Source organism: Perognathus longimembris, chromosome 8, assembly GCF_023159225.1.
Source record: "Perognathus longimembris pacificus isolate PPM17 chromosome 8, ASM2315922v1, whole genome shotgun sequence".
Taxonomy (NCBI): Eukaryota; Metazoa; Chordata; class Mammalia; order Rodentia; family Heteromyidae; genus Perognathus; species Perognathus longimembris.
In genome coordinates, this window is record NC_063168.1 from 59082085 (window position 1) to 59103549 (window position 21465).

The 21465-nt window shown below is 43.0% G+C and overlaps 1 protein-coding gene across 1 annotated transcript in view; it reads left to right on the forward strand.

Moving 5' to 3' along the window:
• The window catches only part of Alk (ALK receptor tyrosine kinase), a 797050-nt gene that overhangs the window by 450322 nt on the left and 325263 nt on the right, over window positions 1-21465 (forward strand). The window contains exon 4 of the mRNA XM_048353195.1: window positions 12634-12835. Within this exon, the coding sequence (XP_048209152.1) occupies window positions 12634-12835 (202 nt within the window). The remainder of the gene's footprint in view (window positions 1-12633; window positions 12836-21465) is intronic.

Genomic DNA, 21465 nt, shown 5'->3' on the forward strand with positions numbered 1-21465 from the left:
CAGCCCTCTATAGAGAAACAGCTACAGACTGCTTCCCAAACAGTCCAGCTGCACCCTCAAGAGCCAGGAGCAGGAGCAGGTTCTCACTGTCCAGTCACTCCTCTGTTTTGTCTTTTCAGGCTCAGCACTCTCATCTAAAAGGTGGGTACAACCACCTTCCTACCTGATGGGCTTGTTGCAAGGTCCAATGCAGTAAGCATTATCAGATGTTGACCCCTGTGTCCAAGACACACTAGATAAATGTAACCATTAATAACATTAGTCACATCCTGAGGCACATTTACTGGTTTGAAAGATAAGATGAGCCAGGCCTAGGGAAAAGTGAATTGGCTGTAGATCAGTGAGTGATAAGAACCAGGGCTTTGGAGCTAAGTGTCTGGTCTGGTTGAAGCACTTGATGGTCCAGGAGCCTAGGGCAAGACTCTTAATCCTTGCAGCAGTACTCCCAACCTGAGCTAAAAATGTCACTCCCCATGTTGAGAAACCATATTACAAATAGCAAAAGGACATGGGTGATCTCCATTATTGTACTTAATGCAATGTACCAGATAGTATCACTCTGATAGGCGACCAATACAAAACTTATTAGTGAAATATTGTAGATTCTTCTCTCTATCCTAAACCTTGGAAATCCAGTGTGCCTTTTGATATCAACAGCACCCTTTCCATTGGGAAGCTAAATTTTCAACCAAAATCCCTGTTCTCTATTTCATATAATGTAGTTTATCTTTGAAATGTGAAGATATATATATATATATATATATATATATATATATATATATGTTGTTCTGTTGTTTCTCCAACAATGAAATCAAGTATGACTCAGGAGGCTGAGATCTGAGGATTGAGGTTCTAAGCCAGCATTTCAGAAAAGTCTGTGAGACTCTAATGGTCAATTAACCAGCGAAATACTGTAAGTGGAGATGTGTCTCAAGAGGTAGAGCATCAGCCTTGAGCTAAAAGGCTGATAGTATGAGACCCTAAATTCAATCCTCAGTACCAGTACACACGCACACACACACACATACACACACACACACACACACACACACACACACACATCACACAAAGAAGTCAGCTCCTCCATTTCCTGAGCAGCCCCAGTCAGGCACTTGCTTAGCCTCCTGTGGCTTGTATTGGAGCAGGATCTACTCCCAGAAGGCTGTTGGAAGATGGTTCCTGTGAGGGAGGGAGTTCTGTAAACAATCCCCCTTCCCAGTCACCAACAGGGAGAGCTGGCTCAAGAGCCTCAAGAGTGAGGGTGACTGCCATAAACAGACACTGGAAATTGGACCTACCTGCATCTTGAGTCTGGCATTTAATATTTTTAGAAGAAATAGACATTCCATGAGGACAGAGGACACAGGGGTTTCTGTGTGCACAGTGTATCTGGATGTGAGTGTGCGTTGTTAAATCAGCAGCCATTTTACCCCAGAGAAGAGTCACAGTAGGATATTTGTAAATTTCATCTCTTTCTTCCTCCTGGGGCCTCCTCCTCCTCCTTCTCCCCTTCTTTATTTAATGCCACTTATCACCACGGAATTGATTCCATGGACCACTAATGGGTTACAAATTACATTTTGAAAAACACTGATCTTAACACTCCAAGACTCCCAGGCATTAAAAAAAATTGATTTGGTTTTTGTTGCAAATAATAACCCTTCTATGGCCCCCTTAGTTCCAAATGAAAGAAAATGCTTCCCTATAAATAAGAAGTTTGACCCTGTTTTAGATAGTCAGTCAGCCCAAGATAGACTATTAGATATAAATGAACAGAAGCCATCTGTAGAGGGGCTTAAGCAAACAAAGATGTTGGATGCCAGGTAGTTCTACCCTGGTAGATATCTAGCAACACCACCAGAGGCCTCATCTCTTTTTCTTTCATGTGTTCATATGGGTTTCATGGTCACAAGATGGTTGCCACATCTCTAGGTCAGTATTCCAGGAATGAAGAAAAAACAAAAAGAAGTATAATGCAAAAGTTCTCTCCATGCTGTTAAATCTTTATCACAAAAGTTTCCCAGAAAAAAAAAAAACAAAAACAAGATGCCCAGTTAAATGTGACTGTCAGATAATTGGTATAATCTCAGATATTGTCAGCATAAGCCATGCAAAATTTGATATATAATTGTACTAAAACAATTGTTGCTAGCTTATGTGAAATCACCTTGAACAACCATGCTACACTTTTATTTGTGGAATAACAGCATAATGGTTATAATAATAACAACAAGGTAAGTACAATTCTGTTTATATTTTACTGGCCTGAAATGGGTCCACATTTAATCCTACCTTCAAGAAAGGCTGGTTAAACCAAGACATTTTTTTTTTTTTTAACTTCCAGTCTCAGTAAAAGAGGAAGGCAAAAAAAAAAAAAATGTAAGGAAGTTGGTGCAGAAGCTGAGCAAGGCAGACTCTGAAATCTGCCACTGGGTAGTCTTGTAGACCGTAAAATTGATCTGGCCTTTCCTGTAGCCTCTAGTAAGGACTTGGAATTCTAATCCATGGACGGTGGAAACCCACTGTAGTTTGGAACTAGGGGGAAGCACACTAAACTGTGGTTAATAAATAGCAGCTGCTGTTTTCAAATTATATTTGGAGGGTATATGCTAGAAGATGGACAAAACCCAGATCATTCTAGAACCTTTGCGGAATGCAGCCTGCCCACTTCCCCAGGAAGAAGGTCTCACCTTTTGGCTGTGTACCTGCTCTTCTAACAATGAAGAGGAACTGGTAGGCTGCTCTGAAAGCCCTGCCCAGCGACTCTGGGGGGCGGGAACAGAACATGTCAGGAGGAGATGTGACAGGACCCCAGCCTTCTCTGGCCGTGTGGCTTGGTCAGGACTGTGTGCTTGTGGTTCATGCTCCAGAAATTGTGGTTTTCAAGCTAGGATCCTATGAGATGCCTGCAAGGAAATGGGTGGGAAAAATAACTTTTAAGTTTTTGAATTAAGAGGAAAAAAAAATCAATGAACTGTTCAAAAGCAGTAAAGCCTGTTCCTTCTTTGCAAACTTTTAACAAGTAACCTGGGAGGTTCTCAAACTCTGACATCTGGAGATGCAAAGTAGAAATGGAAGGTTCTGGTTCCAGAGCCGAGCGCCTATGTGGGAAAGGGCAGGTGCTGTGCTTCCTTCTCTCCAGAGGTAACGGGCTGCCCAAACACCCCTTCCTCGGAGTCCCCCCTTCCCGCTCCAACCTGGGCAGCAAAGACTCTCTCCTTCCCTCCCGCTTCTCATTGAGTTAAATCAATTGTTTCATTTTCATTTGCTTCCCCTTTCTTCCTCTTGTCAGATCAAGTGCTTTCCTATTTTCCTTGAGGATTACCAAAATGAGCTCTTAGGGAGAAAAAGGTTTCTCAGCACTTTAGCTTCTGTTTCCTTCTATTTCTGTGCTTTGCTTTTTATTATCTTTTCGCTGACATCCCCACATAGACTATACTGGCTTTCCTCTTTTTCTCCTAGATGAAAATTTGTGGTGTTAAAAACAAAAATCACCTATCTACCTCTCCTAAAATCGGTTCATTCTATTTAACAGGAGCAAAGACCTAAAAGGGAAAGACGTGGAACTTCCTCACCGCTGGGTATGATGGTGCATGCCTGTACTCCCAGCACTTGGGAGGCTGAGGCAGGAGGATCACAAGTTTGAGGCCAATCTGGTTTACATAGAAATATTCTATCGCCCCAAAAAGAAAAAAAGAAAAAAAAATTCATACTCATATGTATATATTGATATATATCTTCTCATATGTGTATGTATATATGGGTATATGTATATATATGAATATGTATGTATGTATGTGTGTGTACACATACCAAAATTACACATATTACTTTAAACATAAGTGTAAATCTATCTAATCAGTTCACTTAGATCTGAGAGGTTGTTTTACATAATTAGTTTACCAAAGTCCACTAAATGTGCAAATGTATCAGTATTTCTAGGCTGCAGCAGAACTCGTTGTGGTAAGACAAATAATCCTATGCAGAAAACTCAGTTCCATCTAACTTTGTTCCCTTCCTTAATAAACATACCTTGATTTCCTCATCATTTGATCTCAAACACTGATAGCCATTCTCTTCAAAGTGCTTCTAAATGCAGTTACAGTAAAGCAATGCATGGAGTTCCTGGTGGTAGAGCTCAGCAGAGCTGATTTCACATATTTCACATGGAGACAGAATAAGCCGAGGGGAATGTGCTGGAACCAGCACTGACCCAGCCCAACTGCCCGTTTCAGGAGCCAAGCATGGCCCTTCATCGCCGCTAGGCTGTTTTCATCTACAAGGTAGAAGTTTGGTCCAACGGGTTTCCAGGAGCCTCAAGAGCAATGACATTTTGTATTCCTGCCATCCTGCTTAGTAGCCTTGGTCTGTGAAGGAGGCTGTTGCATAGATTTCCACTTGTAGATTTCTGTCATGGAGAGTATGACAGTGGATATCATCCACAAAGGGAATCTAAAATCCTTGTTCCAAATCCAAGATCTTACCAGTACTATGCAGTATGATCTCAGAAAAATCTGGAACTTCTTTACTTCTTCTTGGTTTTCTCTCCAGTAAAAAAAAAGATATTAACCATGTGGCTCACACCTATCATTCTAGCTGCACAAGAGACTGAGATCTGAGGATCACGGTTTGAAGCCAGCCCAGCAGTGTGAGACTCTTATCTCAAGTGAAACACTAAAAATATCAGAAGTGGAGTTGTGGCTCAAGAGCAATAGCTTTAAACATAAAAGCTCAGGGGATAGCACCCAGGCCCTGAGTTCAAGCCCTAGCACAAGCACAAAAAAAAAGCTACATATGTGACTAGCATATGTATTTTCATCTATGACTTTCTCAAAGTCAGATACAGAATTGAGGGAGACAGAGACCAGTGCAGGGGCTCAGAGGAGCCTTTTCCCAAGGGTGGTTCTGCTGCAAAGAACTTGGGACTTAATGGGAGGAGAGTTTGAAAGTCAAAGAGCCCTGTGAAAGGTGACAGACAGACACAAAGGTGTGCATTATAAGCACAAGTATAGAGACTTATCAATATGAACACAGGTACACTATTCCCTCTGCTTTACCTTCTCTTTCCCATGCCTCCTTTTCATCTTTAATGTTCTATAAATAGTTTCTGGATTGAAAATAGACTTTTGTGTGCAATGGACATAAATCACACTCACACACACACATTCTATGGTCCACTTTATATGATGACTCTGACAAGCCTTTTGGCAAAAGTTCTTATTTATTTTAGTTGATCCCATCAATCCTCAAGCTACTTTTCTTTTTATTTTCTTTTTCCTGTATGTGTGCCTATACTAGACTTACCCAGGGCCTAGGCACTATCCTTTAGCTTTTTCACTCAAAGCTGGTACAATACCACGTATAGCTTATTGCTGGCTAATTGGAGATAAGAATCTCAAATACTTGGGCTGGGAATGTGGCCTAGTGGTAGAGTGCTTGCCTAGCATACATAAAGCTCTAGGTTTGATTCTTTAGTACCACATATACAAAAAAAAGCCAGAAGTGTTGCTGTGGCTCAAGTGGTAGAGTGTTAGCTTTGAGAAAGCATGGATCCAGGGACAGTGCTCAGGCCCTGAGTTCAAGCCTCAGGACTGGCAAAAAAAAAAAGAATCTCACAGACTTTCTGCCAAGGGTGTATCTGAACCACAGTTCTCAGCTCTCAGCCTCTTGAGTAACTAGGATTACAAGTGTGAGCCATCCTCACCTAACTTTCAAACTCCTTTTAACACAGATCTTTCCCCTAGTTCTTACCAGCATCTTACAGGGTTGGCATTTTTTGGGAAGATTCCTTGGAGCTCAGCAGAGCCCAGAGCTCTTCCACCAACACTGTTCTGCAATGTTGCACCCAGGGACTTGTACCAGTACAAGGCTGTGTGTACCTCACTGCCCTGCTCTATCCATATTCCAACCACTACACCTCTGCAGTTCCTACCTCACATGAGCAGAGTATCACAATCAACTGAGTGAGTAGTTGTTTATAATCATGATTTAATAGTTTAATGCACTATGGACAATCATCCAATGATGCCTGGATCATGTTTGATTGATTAGGATGGAAATCCATCTGTCACGCATTTGTTTATTCATGTTCTTCATCAAAGCATATGACTGAGAAGGCTTCTTGTTCTGAAAGGCAGATTGAGCACACTGTCTCCTCTCCTGAGGTCCTCCTGAAGTTACATTAAAGAATTCAGTGGAGGAATACATTCTGGAGAGCAAACAGAACAGGAAGAGAGGTAGATGTTGTGGATGAAGGAGATGATGTAGAGTCAGCCACAGGTGCAGAGGGTGTTAGGTGTAGTGGGGAAAGCTCGGTGACTTGAGAGCACCTGGAAGTAATAATCCTGAAGGAAGGGTGAGAGCAGGGAAGAAAAATGAGAACTTCTGTGTGGTTAATCCAGGCAGTGCCCACTCCCTTTGCAACCCCATTTTCCCCTAGCATAATACGATCCTTAGCCACTGGGAAAAGACTCACATTGTATGAAAGGAAAAGGTTGTGTGTTTGTGCTCAAAATGACACATCTTTGGTGGTGGTGATGAGGCAGGCACCCAAGAAGTGTCCTTCCCCAACACTCACCATCAGACACATTTGGCCATTCAGAACCAGAAACATCTAGTTCTTCTTAGCCTTCCTCATCCCTCCTGTTTGCATAAAAGGAACTGACCAAGGATCACCTGATGTATGAAGAATCCAACAGAAAGGTTAACATAGAAAATAAAGATTAATAAGGTAACAGAAGCTAACAAGAAAGATAAATTACTTCAGAAACATTTGAGACTGAGGATATAGGGACTTCGATTATCAGAAACAGTAAAAGAAAATTTTGTAGAGATGAAAGAGACAAGGGTTTTCTGATGAAACCAGATGTTTTCTGACTACATTTTATTAAATGTCCTCCATAAATTTTTACTTATTCAGACATATTGTATTCTGATTCCAGAATTGTAGGGTTGAAGAAGTGTCTAAAAGCTTCTGAAGAGATAGATCAACTACAAAGAAAGTACAAATAAAATCAGCACCAGACTTCTCCTCAATAGCAACCATTCTAGAAAGCACTAAAGCCAGACCTTCACATTACTAAGCTAATCTTTCTAAAGTAGAAGCTATAACCATAAGAATTACCAGCCAGATGGAAAATGAAATAAACACATGTCAGATATTCAAAGATCCACTGGAAGTTTTGTAAGGATGGTGAGAATATTATCAAAGTCCCCATGAAAATAAATTTCAGGATAATAGCTGTTCTGAAGGCCCGGAAAGCAATTGGTACAAATTAAAAGAGTAAATTAGTGTCCTCAAGAAGAAAAAAATGGTTTTCAAGGATATGGTGAAGAAGGCAGACATAAAATAAGTGAATGAAAAAAGGAATTAAATTACTGGAAAATAATGTACAAAGTGATCCTGATGCTAGTAGGAGGCAGATTAAAATGTGCCAGTTTTGACAAGTAACACACATAAGAGAGAGACGAGAGACAGAGAGAGAGAGAGAAAGAGACAGAGAGAGAGATAGTAAGAGAGAGGGGGCAGGTAGTATTTGAGAATGTATCTGATCTTGCTAACAATAAGAACTTTCTCCTTGGAGTGGAATCTATTACTGGATCTAGAAAGGTCTAATGATACATTTTTCCACTGCAATGAAAAAAATATACAGTCATCAGTATAAAAGGTCGGTGTATTGATTTTCAGTGTTTAGCATTAACCTGTGAAGAGAACACAAAAGCCTTAGTCACTCTTACACAAGCCTGACATGGTAGAGAGAAAAGTTACAGCTGACTTGTGGGATTGGATGTGGCAGAGGAAAAGAAGCCCAAGCTTCCTAGCAAGGAAGACTGCAGTGAATCAGCACTGCCTGTCTCCTGTGAAGTAAAGAGGAAGCAATGGAAAGCAGAAGGTGATTTCACAGTCAGTGGTAGAGCTCTGATGTAGCATATTCAAATCCCGGGTCCAATCCCCAGCGCTGATGAGTAAGAGAGTAAACATGTAAATACATATCAAGCAGACCTGAAGCTCAAAATGACAAGTGGTAATGCCATTTTTCCAGTCATCAATGTAAAGTCTATAGTTGTACACCTAAGAATGCTCTATAGGGTCATGTTTCTTGTGAACTCAGCCACCTAAATAAATTAGAAAAAAACAACAACTATGAAACCTTCTTCCATCCAGTGTATGGAACTTGTTGAGAGCAGTAATTTGGAAACAGTTTTCAAAAAATTCCTAGGAACTGTTCTGTACTGTTTGGTTTCTAGCCGTGTGTGTGTGTGTGTGTGTGTGTGTGTGTGTGTGTGTGTGTGTGTGTGTGTGTAAAACTTAGATTCTTAAGATCTAGTCCATAGCAAACTCTGTGTTAAATGAGATCGAGGTGGTACTGGCTTTATAGCAAAAACACCTCAGGGGAGACATGGTGCTGGGAAAGGAGCCTTTCCTTGGATGTGTTTGTGTAAACCATGAGGGGGTGGAGGGCAGAGAATCACAGTGTACTTTCTGCAAAGAAGTTCAACATATATTTGGCCAATTGATTGAAAGTGTTGGTGTAGAATCCTCAGAGAGGCGAATTAGGAGAAGTGTTTAGGACTTGGGGGCTTAGAGACTTGACTCGGTTTCTTTTAGATTAATAATATTCCAGTCAGGCAGATAGAATTACTGACAGTTTGGAGCTTGCAGAATCCTTAGAGAGACTCCAGCCAACCTTTTATTGTATCAACAAAGGAAGCTTGCTAATGGCAGAGCTAGGGCTAAAATTCCATCCTTCTGACTCCAAGCTCAGAGCCAAATCAAAGGCGTTCCAAAGAAAGATGGCCCTCCAAGCAGGACATGGACATTTGTCACAGGTCTACCACAGGCCAGGCACAATCCAGGCCACACAGTGTGCATTACTTACCTTAACCTTAAAAGCAACCGCAGAAGCTACTATAGACTCAGATCTGTGCAATCAAAGATTTAGAGAGGTGAAATAATTTGTCTAAAGTCTGTAATAGGACAGAGGGCCCAGATAGGAAAGAGTCTGTCTGACCTCCAAATTCATGACCCTTGCTTTCTGGTTTGTAGCTTGTGCTCTGGTGGTTGAAAGGAAATCAGCATAGCCCAGTATTGATGACCTGAGGTGAAAATCGTAAGCATTTCATATTTAATCAAGGAACATAGCATCACCATGCAATCCTGAGGGTGGCACGATGCCACCTCCGTGTGGGCAGGGCTCTTTGATATGCTTCTCCACTCCCCCAGGGTCACACTGGGGGAAGGCCTGTGAGCAGCCAGATCCACCTGCTTAATTAGAAGGGACCCCAGGAGCCTTCACTAGCCCCCGAGCTATTCTGAGCAAAATAAACAGGAAGTGGAAAAGAGGGAGAAGAGTGATAAATCTTCCCTGACTTTAAAAGATTTACACTGACAATAACCCAAGGAGCCTATGAAATGTATTTTCCCCCTAATTCTTTTTGGGGGTAGAGAAAAACTGCTGATGAAAAGACAGCTCTCAACTCTAGAGTTTCACTGAAAGTGAAAATACTTGAAGCTCAGCCTCTTATTGATAGCCCAGTTGCACAGAATAAAATTCACATAACCATCATCTCACATATTAGAACTGGAAAAAAATCCATCGTCTAGTCAGCTTTAAAAGAGTTGCATTATTGAGGTGCTGCATAACTGAAGTATGGAGAATTACCATTTACATGTGATCCCACATGCAGAATAAAGAGCGCTGAGGCAGAAGGGGCTCTGATCCCGGCACTAGCACCCAACACCCTTAGCTTCCCTGTTGAGGTTTCTATGGGTCCAATCAAATACATACTTGCAATCTTCCTAAGAGGAGGTATACTGCCCTTACTTTGCCCACATTCGTTCCTCCCGTAGTTCACAACCAACTTGGTTTCAATCTAATTTTCAACCAAGTTGAAAACATCAGGGAATGCTCACAGAGCAGGACACAATTGTTACTTCCTTATTGGTAAATGATTGCACATAATATAGGATTGGCTTAGACGTGAAATAGAGTAAGACTATGCTACCAGAGTTATTTCCAGAGCCTCTACCTGCTCCAGACAGATACAAACTAACCTAGAATCAGAAACCCTGTCATCCTCCACCACGACACCTTGCTTCTAATAGAAATATGCCAAGCATTTCGAAGTCCTGTTTAGTTATGTCCTTGTCCAGGTGTGGTCTGGGGGAGTGAGATGAAGTGGGATCAGGATTTGGTCTCCTCCTCCTCACCATCAGATGAGTCATCCTCAGTGCCATTCTGATGGTGCCATGCTCTTGCTCAAAGTATTTGGCTCCCTATTTTCTACAAAATGAAGCTGGAGTTCTTCATCCAGAAGTAGAAGATTCTCTTTGGTCTTGAAGCACCAGCTCCCTTCCTGACCTTCCTTCCTTCCCGATCTTTTCTTCCTCTCCCAATCCTTGAGACTCTGTTTTTCTCCAGTTAACCAGAAAAAAAAGCCAGAAGTAGAGCTGTGACTCAAATGGCAGATTGCCATCCTTCAACAACAACAACAACAAAACCCTAAGAGAGAGCACCAGGCCCTGAGTTCAATCCCAGTACAAACACACACACACACACACACACACACACACATTAAAAACAAAGAAAATGGATAAAAATTATGATCTTGGCTTCCAAAATAAACTTTTGCACAAATCATCACTCCATTCTGAACTCCAGTGTGTCAAAGTATCAGGACCTCACCTCACCCATTTTCTGTTTTCTACCTCCTTGTTAAGCCCTATGTAATCCCACCCCAAAATCCAGTTCCTTGCACAACCTTCAAACCCGCGGGAAGGTCTATGCCCCTCTCTGTTCCTCAATAAACAGTCCTTGCCTGTTGAGGATCGAGTCCCGCCTGTTCCTTTTCCATTCTTCTCCATTTTCCCAACACACGTACCCTGCTGAAATATGATCAATGACACAGTGGGCCCAAGCCCTGGTGCTGCTCCACATGTCCCTAACACAGCTCAGAAAGTCTGTGCCCATCTTCTGACCGAAACCAGAAGTCACTTTTACTGCCTTTCAGAATGCCGCTGGACTCTTAAGTTCTTGGCACAGCATCTTCTTCCTGAGACATCTTCTGGTAGGACCCCCCCTCTCTTTCATCCTTCTTTACCACGGGCTGTTAGTTCGTTTTTTTATTTGGTAAATTGGGTTACTGCAGAAGAAAACTCTGGCAGTCCTGGCAGTGGTTTCAGAAGACCAAGCACTTAAGGAAGGTTGGTTCCCACTGGGGAAGTCAATGACTGCTGGGCAACAGGTTTTCTTCTGCAAAATGAGCAGCACCTAGGTCAATGCAGAATTGTGACAAGCGAAATTAATGCATCAAAGGGAATGCTTGGAACAATAAAGTAGCACAGTGCTTTTATGCTGACAGTAATCTCCATGGATGTAGGTTTCTTGTAGGTCATTTGGCCTGTGCTACTGGAATCCAGGATGGCTTGTCTGGCACCAGGGGAGGGGGAGGGGGGATTTATAGGGCTTTCTTTGTGGAGACCAGTGGCAAATTCACATGACTCCTCCACTCAAGAGCTGAAATGGATCAGAAGGGATCATTGAGTTCACCTAACCCTTCTCACCCCATTTTACAAACAAGAAAACGGAAATTTGAGAAAGTGAATGCTTTGCCCAGGATCATTCAGCTAAGAGACAGAGGAACAGGAGTCCTTTGAAATAGATGTTTTCCCTCCAGGTCAACACATAATAAACCTGGAGCCCAAGGACATAGATCAAGTAATAGAGGAACTAAGGTTACAGCGTTGGTCTAACTGACTATAAAGCTCTGTTTCCAGTCACCATCCACATGGGTCATGCTATACTAATTGCAAATAAATGCTCAGAGAGGAGGGGTCCTGGGTATATGTAAAGAATGTAAGAAAGAAGCCAGCTGGAAATCTGTGTGTCGTGCTATGCTCATAAACCTAGCTACTCAGGAGGTTGAGATCTAAAGATCAAAACAGGAAAGTCCATGAAACATTTTCCCCCACTTTTATTTTTATTTATTTGTTTGTTTGTTTATCTATTTTTGCCATTCAACAAGGCAGTCTATAAATACAATGTGGTATTTTGATCGATGTCACTGTTTTTCAGTATTCTCTCACATCCTTCCCAACCCACCCCTTCCTTCACTTTTCTTCATTTTATAGAATATGCGATGGATGTTGACAGCGCTTCCCCCCTACATGTTTTCTCTTATATGTGGAAGTTAAACTTAGTTTATAATTATTTATAAGTAAATACTTTGGATGGTATGCAAGTATACACAAATGTATTCACTAAAATACAATAGGTCCAGGAGAGAATTCAAACAGTGTAATCCCTTAGAAAGGCAAAGTCATAGTTCAACAAATTAATACCATGAGACTTATTACTAAAGACACCTTAAACCTAGAAGTGGAGCTGTGGTTCAAACAGTAGAGCACTAGCCTTGTGTGAAAAAGCTCGGAGACAATGCCTAGACCCTAAGTTTAATGCCCAGTACCACCACCCCCCCCCACACACATACACATACACACAGAATGTAAGAAAGGCCTCAGCCTCTCCATCTTGAATGCTGTTGGTTTCTAAGCCCTGCCACAAAAGCAGAGCTGCTGCTCTCATTCCCCTTCCTGGATACATCTGTAGATTTTCATTCTCTGCCTCTTTCCAGGCTCCTTCCTCCTTCTCAACACCTCTGCCAACTCCAAACACACCATCCTGAGTCCATGGATGAGGAGTAGCAGCGAACACTGCACGCTGGCCGTCTCTGTACACAGGCACCTGCAGCCTTCTGGGCGGTATGTTGCCCAGCTACTGCCCCATAATGAAGCTGGAAGAGAGATTCTCCTGGAGCCCAGTCCAGGGAAGCATGGGTAAGTCCTTCTTCATATCCATCTCAATTTTTCTAAAAGGTGATTTGGCTTTCAGTTTTTAAAAAAATTTCCACTTCTGTGACATCGACTTAATACTCCCAATTGTCCTTTCATGAAGAGGGCCAGATTGAACTGTAATGGTTAGTATTCCCCAAGGAATGCCTCAGGCGTTGATCTGTGAGTCCCCCTGACCACCCTGGCTGGAGGTCCTTCCAGAGGCCAGCGGATCAGCTGTCAGCGTGGACACTTACTGTGTGGCTATTAAGGATTATTCATTTCCCAAAACCCAGATGGAACCAAGAAGAAAACTGCTAAAGGGGATGTTAAACCACCAAAATTAAAATAATTTAACATGCTGGAAATGGGATTTTACCAGAAGAACTTGGACCGGAAGGAAAAAGATAAAACATGATGGATCACCCACGCAGATCCTGAGGGAGCGTGGGCTCCCAGAGCAGAGGTAGTGATAGATACACACCAATGTTAACTCGGTTGACACTGGAACCTTGTTCTAGAACCTTTGAGACACACACACCATGGAAGTCATACTCAGTGCCTATGACAGTGAATCCGCTAAGCTCTCTGTAAATGTCACTTGAGGGCATCAAGCCTCCTCAAGGGGTGACATTGTTAAGCAAACTTGAGCTGACCTCTCTGCCTGCCTTTACTAACCCTCATTTCATAATATAAACACCATCCTGAGGCCCCAGCTTTGAGGAGATCTTAGATTTGATTACTTCTTAGTTAACAAGGAGGGAGGATCTTTCTTTGTGACTATGTTGACAGGAGAAAGACCTCAGGTTTGGATCTACACTTTGCTTTCTGAGAAAATACCTGGTCAGAAGAATCCCGCCACTTCTCCAGACCGACTGTATACAAGGTCTTGCCTATTGCTTTTCCAATGCAATTGCTTGGCCTTCTTAGTAATTGCTTATAATACACCTCCTCACTCCCCACTACTCGTCCACCTGTATTCCATTGTGCTTAGGACTACAAGCTGCTTCAGTCCCAGCAGGACAACATTTTGGTACCAGGAAGGATGCTGTCCCACCATGTAAATTCATATCCATCTTCTACTTTCTGAAATGCCTCTTTGAGCTGGTGGGGAGGGTCCCATGACATGTCTCTCATTCCATTAGCCAGCAATCACCAGTGTCAGATGTCTAGTCTGTTTGGAATGAGCTGTCCTCAGGTACCAGTCCTCCTTCCAACATGACTCCCATCCATGGACAGGGTGGTGGTGGCCTTGGTCATGCTGTCATCCTTAGACTCATGAGCTGTTTATTTTGATCTATGTTCTCCATCTTCCCTCTCCATCCGGCCTAGCAAAGACCAAGGAGCTTGGAGTCTGCAGTCAATGGATGAATCTATCATGGCACTAGTTGAGTGAAGTGGGCACTCACTGATGTCACAGGGGTAGAATTAGAGCTTGTCTGAAACGTGGGCTGAGAACACTCATGAGTGCCAGGGGGATATCAACAAGCGCATGTGTGCCCACGTTGCAGTCACAAAGTTGATAGTTAGGGATGTGCCAAGCACTGTCTCCCTTTTATATTCTTGTGCTCCAATTACACAGTGAATTCCCATTTCACAGACAAGAAAACTAAAGCAGAGAATGGAAACAGAAAAGTGACATGGCCCAAACTAGATTGCAGATCTCCCGTCTCCTGGCTTGTGTTCTTTTCCAGGAAAGCCAGAGCCTGCTGAAAAGCAGGAATACAAGAGTAAAGAGAATAGATTGGGGGATGGAAAGAGGAAAAAGCAAGGTGAAAGCATCTTGCCAAAGAGAGATGGTTAAAGTTCTTTGTTGCACAAGGACAAAGAACCTGGGACCATGCAATGCTAGTGCCTTCAGTGTAGTCTTGTTCCCGTAGGTGGCAAGAACAGGGGACTCTTCACCTAGAGACTGACATGGCTACTTGGCTCAATGTCTACCCCACTTCCCCCAACACACACTGTCCCAGGAATCTTCTTAAAGAAGCTCTTTTCTCACCAGAGGGTCTGGGCTGCCAACTCAAAGGTATAAAGGAAGGAAGGAAGGAAGGAGGATTTTTCTGGGACAACTCTGGTGACTTAGGGCTGCCCCTTCATCTTTAAGAATTTGGTCTCAGGTCCAGGCTCTGGGAATCTCTGGTATGGAGATGTTCTTCCCTCACTCTGGAAGAGCCATCTTGGAATTTAGTGGTGAGCTAGAATCAGCCTAAATTAAAATTAATGCCTGCACCAGATTTCCTACTTCTAACTTAGTCAATGAGATGAGGGTGGAAAGTGGCAACTGAAGGGATAATCAATAGAGGAACTCTGCTTCCCTGGGTATCTTGGCAAGCTACAAGACATATCATCCTTGCCCAACAACTCAGATAGATGTATATTTTTATAATTGGATCAAAGAATGTCAGCCTGACACTTAGGGCAGAACAATTCTTTGGCAGGAGTGGGGGTGGGGTGGAGAGGGTACTGTCCTGTGCATTTTATGTCATCTCAGGCCTCTACCCAAATAGATGCCAGTAGCACCTCCCCGAATTTGATCATCAAAAGCATTTCCAGACTTTTCCATATGTCACCTAAGGGGCAACAAAGTACCCTGCGTTGAGAATCACTGTGTTAAATGGGCTATTTTAGAGTTGGGAGAAGCTATGAGATCTACTTGGTTCAACCTCCTCAATTTAAAGATGTAATAGCTGAGCCCAGGAGGGGACAGGACTTGCCTCATGTCACATTATGATTTTCACGTTTGATAGGTGTCTGGAGTTCTATATTCAGGAGTATGTGTTAATCGCTGTAGTAGGTCTGACCTTGAGCAATAAGAGCTATTGCTAGCATTTACTTAACACTTCCTAAATACCTAACTAGTTGCTGGTATGAACTTTAAATGCATTTTTTTTTAATAATTTGCTATTCACAACAACATAATGCACTAGGTTATTATCTCCAGTTTTTCAGGTTAAATAAAAAAACCTCAGTGAGGTCAAATAACCTACATCAAGGACATAGACTGAACAGATTGAGGATAAGCTGAAGCTAGCCAGTCAGACTTCAGTACCTTTGCATCCTTTGCTATGAGAGCTCAGTTAGGCCATAGAAAGAGAGCAGAGGAATTCACAACAAAGGGCTATGAATGAGAAGCTCTGGATTTAAATCCCAGCTCACCATTCAGTCTTTAGTTCAATAAGCAATCATCTATTTGTTAGGACTAAAATGGCACAAGTAACACAAAAGCCCAGTTCATCTCCCAGGAATGTTTTATGAGTGAACTCCTGATTTGCTAAATCCCATTTCCTCTCTAGCCTCAGTTTCCCCAACTGTAATGTAGAAATAGTACTATTCACCCTGCCCTCAACAGGGTCGAATAGAGAATGGAAGGATCTGATACTCTGACTTCATTGCAAATATAGGAGTGGGTTACTTATCATCCTAATTGGCTTTTCTCTGCTCAGAGTTCTGCTCACGAGTGACTGAGACTCATCTGCTTTCTGATTATGAGGTCACTACCAGTCTCCAGAACTTAGTGGTGTCCCTTTCATGTCAGAGATGAGCGCAGGGACACAGTGTTCATCACAGCAAGGGGGACACAGGGACATCCTGATGATATGGACTGTGATGTTTGCAAATGGACCTGACTTCCTCTCATATCAGGAGATGATGGTTTAGGGACCCACAGTTGGAAAACAATACTCGGTGTTTGCAGCCACCAGGGAGGAAGTTATAATAATAAAGTCGGCTGGGGAGAGCCTGATTCAGAGGAGTGGGTTGAGGAATGACACGTCAATGACATCGAATCCCTGGAACCCCCTGAGTCGTGAGCACGTGGTAGCAGCTCCGGGAGCAGCTGCCTGTCTCAAAGCAAGGAGATGGCAGTTGGGGGCTCAGAGCAGCTGCTCCCTTGTGTGTCACCCACAGCATGGAAGACTGTACGAAGTCTAATGAATTGCAGAGTGTGAGCAGTCACGTCTGCCAAGCGGCCTGACTTCCATAGAGGTCTCCCAGGGGACAGACAAGCGAATGCCAAGCCTGCCCATCTCTCTGGCCAGAATGACCACAAGAGCAAAGAATCAGCGAAACCAGCTATTAAATAGCCCAGACCTGGCTGGCTCCAGAATCAAATAGGCATAAGACATCTTAGCTAGCAATGAGTGCTCCCAGAGTCCCCATGAGTTGAACAAATATGATAATACCTATTTAATATGTTGAGTTGTGAAATAGCATAAGGAAGATGGCTCACAATGTGCCTGACTGTATTAGATACTTAATAAATGCTAGATGCTTTCCTGCTTATACATTCATTTCACAACTGTGGATGGAGTGTCTGGCCTCTAATAGGTGCCAAAGATGACATAGCCAAAGAAGACAGGGTGATGGCTTTCAAGGAACATCCAGTCCATTAAGGAAGACACAAGTCAAATAGCAATAGCTGTTTTAGAGAGATATTAAGATGCTGAGCTGATATCATTGGGCGGCAGAACCGACACAGGCAGTCTCACTTTGCTCCTGCCTTGTGCCACCCCTGTGCACTGTGCTTGACTGTCTAGAAAGATTGATGTAGCAGCGATTGGCTATGTGCAGCTAGTGCCCTCTTGGTTACAGGAACACAGGCTTAAGGGCTGCTGGGGTTCTGGGCCAGACAGACTCTCCAGGGCTGTGTTCCAGACATCCATCTCAAGTCGTCCTGCCTCTCCAGAGCACACAGCTTTTGCCTGCAGCCCTGGGTACCTAGGGATGTTGTTATGTGTGACCAGAACTACACAGTGTGTGGAGGGAAGAATTGGACCCGGAGGGGATACAAGTTGCCAATCACTTGAATTACTAATACTTGAAAAGATGGTTTAAATCTAAAGGATTTGGGGATACGCAGGCTAGCAAAGCTGTCAGGGACATGGCACAGTGTGAACATGCTCATTTCAGAGACTAGGAGAGAAGGGAGACTCTCCTCTCCACAGAGCCTTGCCTTTCTGCAGGATCTTATTTCTAAACTCTAAAGATAAGGGTTGACTTTAGTATCCCAGTCCACTCCCATTGATTTCCTGTGATCAGATCAAACCTGACCAGCATTCCTCTCTTTCCATGCTGGCCTTCAGGAGGCCTCCCACGCTCTCTCTTGTCTCCTGTTTGAATAACTACAACAGAACATCCTCAGACTCACTGCTCTTAGATGAGAATCAACAGGCACTTTCTCCCAGCAGAGAAGAACCTAGGCCCAGACAGGGTCTGGATTCTCATGCAACTATTACTGTTGGTTAAAGCAGTCATTTCTGACCTGTGATTTTACTATTAGGACTAATGCTAATAGAGGGTGCCCCCAAGTAATGCAACTCAAATGGAGATTGACCTGTGGGCATGAGGATGGCCAATGTGATCATGAACACAGTCTTTGCAGCCCCAGCCTCTCACCTTCTGAAGGAGAGATCTCAGCTGTACCCTTTTTCCCTGTCCATCCTGCAATGCCAGTGGCCTCTTCATCAGATGCCACTCGGGCCTGGGAGAAGTAGGCAATGATTCCCTCCATCTCTCTACTGTCGAAGCCATAGAGACTTGTCACTTCGACACACAGAACCCTGCTTCACCTGTAAGTAGACAGGACTGGTCTCAGCAGGCTGAGTGAGGAATGATGGTCTTCTCGTTAGGCACAAGTAGAAAATGCCACAAGGCATTTGCTTCCAGAAAAATACCTGATTGCCTTACCCAAGCTAGGCTGGGGTTTTTAACTTCAGACCCCAGGCAAGGCTGGCCCAGGTGCAGGGAAATCAGAGCCTGTAGCATTCAGCATCTGGCCAAAAGTTTTTCTCAAATTCTGCCGACATGATAAACGTGGGTCAGGAATTTTTAAAAAGGTGATCATTTATTGAAACTGATGCCCTCGGGTGGCAGTGTCACAATGATTTAATTTCAGGCCCAGTTTTATTTTTTTCTCCCTTTCAAAGTCATTCATGGTGTCAGCTGCTCTCTCTCTCTCCCCTTGGTCTGAATAACACACTAATAAATATACAATAAGGGCTTTAATGTCTGGGTGATTTACACTAAAAAGAGAGAGTCATTCAAAGCCTTTAAAGATAATTTTTTTAAAAACCTTAAACTTGACATGCAGGCTTGTCATGGCAGATTTTTACCCCTGGACAGGTGATCATGCCACTCAAGGCTCTAAGTTTTCTTAGAGGCAAAGCTTCACATACAGTTGAGTTTGGGAGACTCTCTGAATTGCTGGGAGCCCCTTCTTTCTTGATTTGCAAAATAGTAATAATTATGTGATCTTAGGGATCTTTGTGAGGATTCAGTTGGAGACCTTGCAGAGCAGATAGTAAAGTCCCTCCTACCATCCTAATTGTCACATTAAGGGGCCCAGAGTTTCCCTTCCTCCCAGATTGTGGGGGAGCTAAGATAGGAGTCTCATGTTCCTCATTCTCAGAGTAATCACCTGTGTGTTCTAAGATAGACCCCCAAAGTATCTGTCCTCCTGACTCTGCTTGGGTTTTCTGCATCCATCACTAAGTTGAACAGTAATATTAAGATGGCTTCAGAAGCATTGGACTTCTCTGAAGGAAGTAGGCCATCGGCATTCCCTTGGGGTATCTCAAGCTCCAGTCACACAAATCAGAACCGCACAGTTTACAAAATTCATGACTGAGTCTCATCCCAAGTCATTCTGATGTTATTCATTTTGGGATTGAACATAAGCATAAGTATTTTTAGCAAGCTGTGCAGGGATTCTGGTGTACATCAAAAATTAAGAATCATGGCTAACAACTCTGCTTGAAGTGGTTGATCACATAAGCTTGTTGCTTTATATAACCATTTAGCTAAACATTAAGGAGAAAAGTGAGGAAGTAAGCTTGGTGATGTGGAATGAATTTATTATAGTATGGATAGTTATTTTTTCTCCCACTTATATATGGACAGGCTAATGACAGGACTGCCTGATTATGGTGTGTATGCAGTTCCCCAAGCTGTGGCAGCTAGGTTATGTATGTGACCAGTGTTCCACGGTGGATATTCTCACAAATTCTCTGTAATTCTGACTCGCAGAGGACTTTCAAAGGCATAGAGACAGAAAAGAATACAGAATAGATTAGATCGAAGGCAGACCTTTCAGAGTCATAAAAATCTCTGCCTATCTGTCCACCAAGTCATCCATCCACTCATTCAACCATCTCTTCATCCATTTACCCCTCCATCCATCCTTTTCATTCTTAAGAATGTCCTGTGCTGGCCCTCATCTAAGCTCCAGGAAAATAGCAGAGGTACCTTTTGTTCTCCCCTTTTTTGTTGTTCTGAGAGGCATGTTACATGGCGAGTATCTATTCAGTACAGTTAAGTTTTCCCATATATCACATCCATTGACTCATTTCATCTTCTCTGTCATCTGCATCCTCCTTTGAAAGACGAGTAAACTGAACTCAGAGAGGGTCAGTGATTTGTCTATAGTCATGGGCAGCACAAAGGAACACAGATTCTTGAGAGTTCATTTTCTTTTCTCTTGTCATTTCTCCAAGAGGACCTTGAAGTTAAACCCTGCTTCCGTGCTTGACTTTGCTGACAGCCATTGTCATCCATCAGATAAAACCCCTTCTCATGGTGGAGGGACATGTCTAATTATACGCTAAAGGCCCTGGGATTCAAAATTTTGACTTACTATACTGTTTTTCAATTCCTATAGGATGTGGCATAACGTCTATCACATAGTAGGCATTTTACAGTAGGCAAGTGGCTCAGGTTAAGGTAGTTCTGTGATAATAACCCTTCTGCTTGCTAGACAAGCACTCTGTCACATGAGCTACAGCCTCAAGTTTTTGTTTCTGTTTTTATGCTGTTGATTTGTTTCCTAGATAGGGTCTTATGCTTTTGCCTGGGTCAGCCTCAGGCTTCAATCTTTGTACATCCACCCTCTGCACAGCCAGGATTACAAGCACACCACCATAATGCAAGTCTTCGTGTGTGTGTGTGTGTGTGTGTGTGTGTGTGTGTGTGTGTGTGTGTGTGTGTTCCAGTACTCACTCTTGAACTCACTTGGCATTTTGCTCAGAGCTGGCACTCTACCCCCTGAGCCATATCTCCACTTCTGGCTTTTTGCTGATTAATTGGAGCTAAGAGTTTCGTGGATTTGTCTGTCCAGGCTGGCTTGGAACAGTGATCCTAAGATCTCAGCCTGCTGAGGAGGGAGGATCACAGAAATGAATACCAGGAGCCTGGCTGATGCAAGTCTTTTAAAACTTAAGCTTTGGGACTAAATACTAAATCTCAGTCTGAGATCACAGAAGAGCTTCCAATCATGGGAAAGATAAAATGTCTTTTCTCTGTGCCCCAGGATAGATGTGTTATCCTCCCAGGGCTTCGGAAAGCAGCTGTCAGAGGGCACCTCAACTGTGAAGGTTGCCACTAAGTACAAAGGACAATTCCTTTCCTGGCAGGTAGAACTTTTACTCACGATTGCTTTCATTGATGGGTGTCAAGGAAAAAAAATATAAAATAAAATAAATGAAAAGACCATCAGCTTCTGCCAGTTTTGACCTTCGAGATTTGACAGCCAAAGGCTTGTAGTAGGACTGTCTTAAGCTGGTTGCTTTTGTTTCTGTACTCTGCCCTGGGTATTTGATGGATTGAACACCAGGAGGATGAGAGAATTGTGAATACCTCTAACC